At 51.8% G+C, this 9,726-nt stretch overlaps 1 protein-coding gene and 1 long non-coding RNA gene across 2 annotated transcripts in view; one reads left to right on the top strand and one right to left on the bottom strand.

The window, feature by feature from the left end:
- Window positions 1–11: 11 nt before the first annotated feature.
- Mrto4 (MRT4 homolog, ribosome maturation factor) lies at window positions 12–5,306 on the top strand. Its single transcript, XM_021160577.2, has 8 exons — window positions 12–330; window positions 2,220–2,278; window positions 2,961–3,064; window positions 3,590–3,671; window positions 3,935–4,002; window positions 4,248–4,399; window positions 4,751–4,827; window positions 4,946–5,306. The coding sequence occupies exons 1-8, from the start codon at window positions 303–305 to the stop codon at window positions 5,093–5,095; spliced, it is 720 nt and encodes a 239-aa protein (XP_021016236.1). The 5' UTR covers window positions 12–302; the 3' UTR covers window positions 5,096–5,306.
- Window positions 5,307–7,258: 1,952 nt separating this feature from the next.
- Window positions 7,259–9,726, bottom strand: part of LOC115030891 — a 5,966-nt gene continuing 3,498 nt past the window's right edge. Inside the window, exon 2 of the long non-coding RNA XR_003836485.1 lies at window positions 7,259–7,525. This is a non-coding gene — a long non-coding RNA (uncharacterized LOC115030891). The remainder of the gene's footprint in view (window positions 7,526–9,726) is intronic.

Genomic DNA, 9,726 nt, shown 5'->3' with positions numbered 1-9,726 from the left:
GGCTTCAAGCCCCTCCCTCTGCAGAGCCATAGAGAGGAACCGGTTAGCGAGGGCCTTGGTGGAGTGCTCGGGACTCGGAAGCCGCCGGGATTGGAGGGACCGGACCGGAGGGACTGGAGGGACCCGGAACCTGGGCAGAGAAGTGGCCTTCAGGGCACTGGGCGGAGCGCAGGCGGGGAAGAGAGGGCTCGCCACAGTTCAGGCACACGCGAGGGGCAGCCCCGAGCGCCGTCCCACAAGCCCCCGCGGCAGCCGGGTCCTGACGGGCCACCCGGTCTTCCGCCGCACGTGCCTTTGCCGCGATGCCCAAATCCAAGCGAGACAAGAAAGGTAGGTTCGGGGGGCCTGTGTCAAGGGGGCGAGGGGGACGCGGGTGAGACGCCGGGGCCTCTCTGAGAAGCTCGGACGGCCAAGATAGCGAGAGAGCTGGGAACTGGTCCGGGCCGACAGCAGTCGCATAGCCCAGGCTCTCCTCGAGCTCGCCAACCAGGATAGTCTTATACAGCTGACCTTGCTGCTTCTACCTCCCGATTGCTGGAATTACAGGCAGCATCACTAAACCTAGTTTATGCTGAGTTAGGGGTGGGACACAGTACGCTCTTGTTAGGCAAGCACTACCCACATAGCACTGGTCTACATCCCCTGGCGTGTGCGAGCGACCGTGTGTGTTTGAGAGAGGATCTTGGCGATGTAGCTCAGATTTGCTTAGGAGGGTCTCATTATCTCAAGAAAATTGGGGTTTTACAGTTTCGACTACTGCATGTTTTGTTTGTCTATTTATTGCTGGGGCCTTGAACTCTTCCAACTGTCTGCCTTGGCCCCAAATACTAGGATTCCATACTGAGCCACTACATCAAGCTAGCGGGCTGGCGCTTTTGTGGGTGTTAGAAGACAAGACAGTTGAACAAAAAGGGTCTGGCTTCATCAGACTCACCACCTTAGTTAGGGGTGTGTGTCTGTCTGTCTGTCTCCTATACCCCTGTCAAGTATAATGTGTCAGATAGTCCAAGTGGAGTATGGAGCAGGTGGGAGTGATACTGTTTGGCATAATGTTGTCAGGAAAACTCTCAGCAGTTAGAGAAGGTCGTTTGGAATAGAGGAAACACAAAATGAAAGGGGTCTGTGGTGTGGTGAACATATTGTGGGACAGCCAGTGTGGCCATAGTGAACAAAGTGGGCTTAGAGGAAAAGACCCAGCCTTTGGTGTGGCTTTGCTTTGAAAGGGTCCCTTGATAGCACAGAGAATAGGAGGGCAACAAGGCCAGCAACCACCTGCAGCATGCTAAGTCACACCAGAATCCTAGCGGTGGAGAGTCCAGGAATGACTGGCTCGGTGTGACTGTGTGCCTTGTAAAGAGGAACTGTGAGTGGCAGGCAGGGTAGATGAATGGGCCATATCAGCTCCTGGGGACACCTAGAGCATTATAGCTGATGTTTTAGTGAGTTCTTATACAGTCGTTAGTGTCTGGAAGGAGCCCTGGACAGACTTAAGCAAAGGCCGGGAACTCTTGGGAGTAGGACAGATAGAGCCTGGGTCACTTTTTTTTTTTTTTTTTAAGATTTATTTATTTTTATTATATGTAAGCACACTGCAGCTGTCTTCAGACACTCCAGAAGAGGGCGCCAGATCTCGTTACGGATGGTTGTGAGCCACCATGTGGTTGCTGGGATTTGAACCTCGGACCTTCGGAAGAGCAGTCGGGTGCTCTTACCCACTGAGCCATCTCACCAGCCCTGGGTCACTTTTCAGTAGAGGTTGTGTCCCCCACCTGCCACCTCCCCAGCATTGCTGGAGTCTTGGGTTCAGATTACAAAAATGAAGTGTAGGTATATAACAGAATAGGAAAGATAAGGTCCCAACAGGATGGCATGGTACATGCCTGGAATCCCTCCACTTAGGAGACAGAAGCAAGGAACTGTATCTTGAGTTCAAGGCCAGCCTAAACAGCCTTGTAGCAAGATCGTGATTTTTTACAAAAGGAAGAGTGGGTCCCTGTCATTCCATAGCCCTGCCTGGCAGGGAATGCATTTAGGGATCTTTGGGTCCAAGATTGCTAGGTAAGCAAGCGCTCTGTCAGCCTTGAATGCCAGGAATGACTGTCCATTGCTGCCTCTGTCACACTGGCTTAGTTTAGCCAAGCCTCCAAAGAGGGAAGCAGAATTAGTCTCCAGAGCATCCACACTCACAGTTGCCACCATCTCTTTTTCTTGGTTTTTAGTTTCCTTAACAAAAACTGCCAAGAAAGGCTTGGAACTGAAGCAGAACCTGATAGAAGAGGTAAGTGCTTGCTTGTTCCTCTGTGTGTGTGTGTGTCTGTCTGTCTGTCTGTCTGTCTCTAGATAGATCGATCGATCTTTGGTTAGTAGAGTTGTTCCCATACCTCCCCACAGCATCCCTATGACCTAGGACCAGGTGATGCTATTGCTGTTTTGTGCTCAGGGGTAATTAAAGCTTATTAGTGAGTTTGTAATGCTGCCCAATGTTAGAAGGCTGGAGGTCACCAGGTGGTGACTGTGGCCAGCTATCTCCAGCTGACCTGATGGTTCTGGGTCAGGTAAGTGCAGTCTCCCCGTGGACAAATTCCCTATTCTTTGGAAATGGAGCTTTATTTACCACAGAGAGGCTTCCTCCAGGAGCCTGGCCAGGGCAGTGAGGGCGACATGTCTCTCCTTGTTGATAAGGCGGGGCTCCTTGTATTTTGATTTAGCAGGGGCCTTCCCAGGGTGGGTAGATGTTTCTAGATCAACTAAGTGAACAGAGGAAAACAGGATGATTGTTCCACATTGGTCATGGAAGGACCATAGTGTGTGGGTCCCTGCTCACCCTCTGTAGTAGATGACCCTGGTGTCAGTCATACCCGTGGAAGATTAAAGGCCTATTGCCGCTTCTCTTGTGTGAGGCTAGAGTTGCCCAGCCTGTGCTGTCCCTCAACTCCAGAGCCTCATGAATTGTCCCACAGCTTCGGAAATGTGTGGACACCTACAAGTACCTTTTCATCTTCTCTGTGGCCAACATGAGGAACAGCAAGCTGAAGGACATCCGGAACGCCTGGAAGCACAGCCGGTGAGCGCGCAGTGGGAAGAGGCGAGAGCTGCTCTCATCAGAGCCCAGGAGCAGATTGACCCTTCAAGGCCGCAGCTCGCCTGCTGAAGAGCACGGTCTCTGTCAGAGTTGGGCTTTCCCTGAGCTGGGGATGGGATTTGTTGGTCACTGGGGGAATTTCAAGGAAGTGGCCCCTGGCCTGGCACACTCTAATAAAAGTGTCATCGTGTACATCTGACCCCAAAGCCCGCTCCAGGAGCTGATGGGTTACACACTTGTGCAAGTGGCTCTGGGGTCACTGTATGCTGCCCCAGCTCCAGTAAGGACTGGTGACCATGCTTCTGCTCACAGCAGACATGGAGAGGTGATTTTTGAGGCTTGAAGTGAGCTGTCTCAAACTGTTGGCAAGATCAGATCCTGTGGATAAGAAAATCTAAACAGGAATCCTGGGGACACATGGGTGGGTTGCATGGAGAACAGGGGCTCTGGCCACACCTCCTGTCGCCTGGTTCTGGGCATTGGCTCACACCCTCTTCTTCGTGGTAGGATGTTCTTTGGCAAAAACAAGGTGATGATGGTGGCCTTGGGTCGAAGCCCATCTGATGAATACAAAGACAACCTACATCAGGTAGGTCACTGGCCCTCACTATGTGAGGCTGGAGCTCAGCTGCCGTCTCTCCTGCTCTTTTCAACTTTGTGACTGGCCTATGGTTCAGGCGAGCCAAGCTTGGCTTAACTCTGTTCTTAATCTCCAGACCCATGGGGCTATGACCCTTATAGCCTGCCCTACTTATAGGAGTTCTGCCAACTAGAAATGTTCTTAGATGATACCAGGTGTCTCCTATAGGTGCCCTTACTGAAGAAGCAGTGGCATTCACTTGTGTTTTTCAGGTCAGCAAGAAGTTGAGAGGTGAAGTTGGGCTGCTTTTTACCAACCGCACGAAGGAGGAGGTGAATGAGTGAGTGTCTCTGAGGGAGGGAAAGGCTGGGCATCACGGAAAGCTGAAAGGATGCAAGCCTCTTACTGAGACTGCATCTGTAACCAGGCTTCTGTTATCCTCTCTGCTGTGGTCCTCCCCTCTGCCTGCCAGTCCACAGCCATTATGGCTAGGGACAGGAAGCCCACAGGCCACTCGAAGGAGGCTGGACTTCGGCCGCATGGTGGCGTTTTCAGGAACTTTACCCTCACCCTTCCCTCACTTAGGTGGTTCACAAAGTATACAGAAATGGATTTTGCTCGAGCGGGGAACAAAGCAACTCTAACTGTGAGCCTGGATCCAGGGCCCCTGAAGCAATTCCCTCACTCCATGGAGCCACAGCTGAGGCAGCTGGGGCTGCCCACTGCCCTCAAGAAAGGTAGGAGGCTGGAGAGGTGGCTTGGAGTTAAGAGTACTGACTGCTCTTCCAGAGGACATGGGTTTGATTCCCAAGACCCACATCAGGCCCTCTCAGGCACCAGGTATTCGTGTGATGCCAAAGGCACACATGCAGGCAAAACACCTGTATAGAAGAGCAGCTCAGGGGTTCCTGCCCCAGACTCCCCTAGACCAGCTGCTTCTCCAGTTTGCCTTGTAAAGGCAGAGCCGAGCACTCGCCTCCTGCAGGGAGGAGGCAGCCGATGTCCCTCTGGGTGCTGAGCTACAGGGAAGACAATTTGTGGCCACGTGCTTGCCAGGGCTGGGGTAACGTGATGCTGCCCTCCCACAGGTGTAGTGACCCTGCTGTCTGACTATGAAGTATGCAAAGAGGGTGACGTGCTGACCCCAGAGCAGGCCCGTATCCTGGTGAGTCTGGGCCTGCAGCCTGGGAGAGGGGCTGCTGCCATTCAGCTGCCGGGCGCAGCCTTGTGCTGACTACAGCTCCTCCTCCTCCTCCTCACTCCCCTTCCTCCACCTCTTACAGAAGCTGTTTGGGTATGAGATGGCTGAATTCAAAGTGATCATCAAATATATGTGGGACGCCCAGTCTGGACGATTCCAGCAGATGGACGATGACCTGCCTGAGAGCGCGCCTGAGTCTGAGGGAGAGTCTGAGGAGGAGGATGACAGCTGACTCTGAGAGCCAGGACTAAGGCCTTCCATGGAGTTCTTCATCTCTGCTGGACACCCCACCCCACCCCAGCCCNGGACAGCTGTCACCACTCTAGAGGGAACAGCTATTTATTTTGCTGTGGACAAAGACAAGGGAGGGTGCTAGGGAATGACTTTGTTTCTATAAAGAATAAAATTGTGTCCGCGGGGTGTTCCCGGGAGACAGCAGGAGACTTTTTGGTTTTTCCAGACAGGGTTTCTCTGTGTAGCCCTGGCTGTCCTGGAACTCACTCTGTAGACCAGGCTGGCCTCGAACTCAGAAATCCGCCTGCCCTTGCCTCCCGAGTGCTGGGATTAAAGGCGTGAGGCACCACGCCCGGCTAGGAGACTCTTGAGTAAGAAGGCCTACAGCTTTGGTCCAACCCAGTTGGCCAGCACTGCAGATAGCTGAGCGCGCTTCCAGAGTTGGGTTTCTCTCTAGCCCTTTGCTTGCAGTGGGTTTGCTGAGGAAAGTTGATTTCCTGGCAGGTTCATCACTTAGTACATAAACATGCACACAGGGACACGCAAGCCAGCTAAGACTGACATGCCAGGAACACGGGCTTGCCACTAAGGCAGAGAAGCTGCTGCTGGGATTGGGAGCAAATGGTTTTTGAGTCAGGCTCTCACTGAAGCACAGGCTGGTCCTGAACTTGCAGCAGTTCTCTGGCCTCTGTCCCTCAAGTGCTGCCACACCTGGCTGGCTAGGAGCGGTGTGCCACAGAAGGCTACCACTATACAAGTCAGTGGTATAGCATTTGCCTTTATCATAAACCATGCTTAAGGCCGGCAGGTTCCCTCCCTAGCAGCACACAGAAACTGATGAAAGTTGTTGGGCCTGTGGGTCAGAAGATCCTCAGAGTTCCTGACCTCTACCCTAGAGGAGGGATGTAGGAGGAAAACAGCCAGATTGAATAAGATGGGCCTTGAGTCTTTATGATTATGCTCCCAAAACCCAGGACAAGCCAATATGATCATGCCTGGAATCCCAGTACCTCAGGAGCCTGAGTAGGATTGAAAGTTTGAGGCCAAGCCAGACGTGATGACACACCCCTTTGGTCCCACCACTGGGGGAGCCTGAGGCAGGCTGATCTCTCAAGCGGAGGCCACCGGTGGCTACATAGAGCCCATCTCAAGAAAAAAAAAAAAAAGAGTCCAATCAGTTATGGGGCTGAAAAAAGGCAGGCTTGGTAGTATACACTGGAAATTGCAAGCTAGAGACAAGGAGACCTGATACATAGGGAGTTCAAGGCCAGCATAAAGCATATGGTATCTTGTCTTGAAAAAGCCAGGTGGTGGTTCATACCTTTAATGCCAGCAGCACTTGGGAAGCAGAATTCAGGACAGCCAGGGCTAAACAGAAATACTGTCTCAAAAAAGCCAAAGGGACCAGTGAGATGGCTCAGCTGATAGAAACACTTGCCAACCCAAATGACTTAGTACTGGCTGCCCTCCTTGGAGTCTTTTTTTACTTAGGCCAAGACCTGCTTCCTGCATGTTGAGCCTGGGGAAGAGCCTTGGTTGGCCAAGGAGCCTTTCAGCTTCCTGCTGCCTGTGCTCTGCATGGAGGATGGTTGTGGAAATTGTGTAGCCTTCAACCTGTGTAATTTGATATTTTAGGCAAATGAGACTTTAGTTGGGGCAGAGATCACCTAGCTGCTGTCCACTGCTGTCTGGACTCTGGTCGGGAGGAAAGCACACATTTGGTGCCAGTTAGAACCCAGCAGTTTTCCTGAGGGAAGCACTGGGCCACTGCCAAGCCCCTGCTCAGTAGTCAGGCTGTGTGATGCCTCTGCTCTGAAAACCAGGCACATTCCTGCACCCTCAGAAGGAAAAGGGCAAGCCTCAGGCATTTAAGAGAATAAGGTCAGCTGGGCATGGTGGCGCACGCCTTTAATCCCAGCACTTGGGAGGCAGAGGCAGGCGGATTTCTGGGTTCGAGGCTAGCCTGGTCTACAGAGTGAGTTCCAGGACTACACAGAGAAACCCTGTCTCGAAAAACCAAAAATATAAAAAAATTAAAAAAAAAAAAAAATAAGGCCACCAGGCCTGCTACAACCATGACAGGTAACAGTTTCATACGACAGACAGGAGGTATTGGGGCTCTGCCAGCTCTCACATTGAAAGCAACTGAGGGTATAGGAAGTCAGCAGGAAGAAAAATAGACAGTGGCTTGTATTAAGAGGGAAAACCAAATCAGATCAAGGTCAGGACAAGGCGGGGCAGGCAGTAAGCTGCACCTCCCCAAGTCAGCTGCATCCTAGTTGGGGCACTCATGGGCAACCAGGTTCCAGACTTGGTCAGAGGCTTCCACGACAGCTGGCTCCAGGGGCCCTTCCTCAACCAAGGCCAAGTGCTGCTCCAGCTGCTCCAGACTGGACATACCCAGAATGACTGTGTCCCCATGGGTGCCCTGCAAGAGAGAGCCCACTTTCAACACACTTCTGCCACACTCCTGCATGTCCCCTGCTAAGATCTGGGACCTGTTTTTCTTAAGCCCATGTTGCTGCTAGGAGAATAACTACTGCCTCCAAACAGCAAGGTCGGACGGGCTTCTCTACCCCACAGGACGGTTTGGGAATCATTTTTCTCCAGGCCTGGCATTTACCACATAGTAGATTACCCCAAGAATGCCCACACTGGAGAAAGGAGTTAGGGAGAGGAGGCTGGGACAGCAGGAAGAGATTCTCCCTCTCCGGTTCCCCCCACCCCACCCCACCCCCTGCAACATGGAATTGAGTTCTCTTTCCTGGAAGGGCTGTAATAAATTATTTTTTTAATGTAATTTTCAGAGACAAATCTATGCCTATTTCCTACCACATGCACTTGTGGGACTTAAGTAACGCAGACTCTCAACCAATGTCTCTGCATGAAAATTGAGATCATTTGAGCTGGAGGGATGGCTCAGCCACTAGGAACAGTTTCTGCTCTTGGAGAGAAACTGAATTTGCTTTGCGGGACGCACTTGGTAACCCCTTACAACCACCTTTAACTGCAATTCCAGGAGACTTGCCACCCTCTCCTGGCCTCTGCAGGCACTGCATATACACAGGACCCATCAGGCAAAACATTCATACAAATTAAAAATGAGATTTTTTAAGAGAAAAAAAAAAATAAATCAAGATGACTAGGCTTCTCATAGCCATTAACATCTAGTCAGGTAAGCTAGTGCTAACATGGTGCACCATCCTGGGAGATGAAACTGAGCCAGAGAAGACATGGTCTCAGCAGTTGGCCTCTGTCACTTCTACACCTCCACTTCCTCCCATTGGACCTCACAGCAGAGGCTGAGCAGCTAGGACCAGCTGGGCCACCTTGAGCTGGGAATAATGGTACATCCACCGTAGGGCAGCTGAGATCATACTGGGGGCAGTGATGCCATGGGTACACTTCAGAGCCTTCTCCACCAAGGCAATGCCATTGAAGTGAATGGTTGGGAAGGATGACACTGGGGTCAATATCTTGAGGGCCACTAGAGGGTGACCCAACCCCTGTATCCTTGAGGTAGCCTATGTCCTCAGACAGCGATACACCCAAAGTATCAGAACATACAGGTCTCCAGGCTTCTTGCCAGGCCAGGGAGGAACACGGGACAAGAATCCTGGCAGTTTACATGCTCTGATCAAACATTAACAATACAGTTCCAGGGGCTGGAGAGATGGCTCAGTGGTTAAGAGCACTGACTGCTCTTCCAGAGGTCCTGAGTTCAATTCTCAGCAACCACATAGTGGCTCACAATCATCTGTCATGAGATCTGATGCCCTCTTAGGTGACCACAGAACTGTTCTTGTGAGCTCTGGATCACACAAAAGCCTGGATAGAGCCCTGGGCACCAGTCCAGCTTCTGTGGCCTTGGCTGAGCCTCCTCCCTTCCCTATACTCACTGATCCGCTTACTGAAGGAGAGAACACTCCCTGCCAGCCTGTCTCCATGACTTGATCCAAGAACTAAGCATGCTGTGTAGACTAAAGGGGGTGACCATGGTGAAGGCCACCAGGTCTTGATTCCCCAGACAGTGTGTGAACTTGAGGACAACTGTTCAAGGCCACAGTTTCTACTCCCAGGCAGGAGGATCACAGACTGTAGTGGAGAAGGCTATACGAAGGGGGGTTTCTGTCGTTGCTGTTTTGCTGTGAGGTGCCTGTCGGGCATTAAATGCAAGGCCTCGTGCACGCTCGACAAGTGTTCTAGCAGTAAGCAACACAGTTCCAACAGATAGGGCTTGAGTCAAGCGGGATACACAAGGAAAGCTAATATATACTGCTTGCTGCTTACACCTTTGGCCTTTTCAACAACACCAGCACTGGACCCTCATGCAGGAGCTGACTTCCTGGGCCTTTCCTTCCCAGACAGAGAATACAAAAAACAAATGTATCAGCTTATGCTCAGAAATGAGCCCTGGGGACATGGCAACTGAGGTGGCAGAAGGGAAGGAAGTCTGGCTACAAGGACACACACATCTAATCCAACCTCTCAGGAGGCTGAAGCGGGAGGATTACAAATTGCAGGCTAGTCTGGCTCAAACTCTGCCTCAAATAACAAACAAAAAAGTCGCTAAGAGCTGGGCGTGGTGGTGCATGCCTTTAATCCCAGCACTTGGGAGGCAGAGGCAGG

Source organism: Mus caroli, chromosome 4, assembly GCF_900094665.2.
Source record: "Mus caroli chromosome 4, CAROLI_EIJ_v1.1, whole genome shotgun sequence".
NCBI classification, from domain to species: domain Eukaryota; kingdom Metazoa; phylum Chordata; class Mammalia; order Rodentia; family Muridae; genus Mus; species Mus caroli.
This window is presented reverse-complemented; position numbering and strand designations above follow the sequence as displayed.

Bases quoted from the DNA above. Each gene is read 5' to 3' on its own strand.
- Mrto4 (XM_021160577.2), top strand. From the start codon at position 303: ATGCCCAAATCCAAGCGAGACAAGAAAG. The intron at 3,672-3,934 runs GTAGGTCACTGG...TGTGTTTTTCAG, and splicing joins ACAAAGACAACCTACATCAG to GTCAGCAAGAAGTTGAGAGG. The intron at 4,003-4,247 runs GTGAGTGTCTCT...TCCCTCACTTAG, and splicing joins ACGAAGGAGGAGGTGAATGA to GTGGTTCACAAAGTATACAG.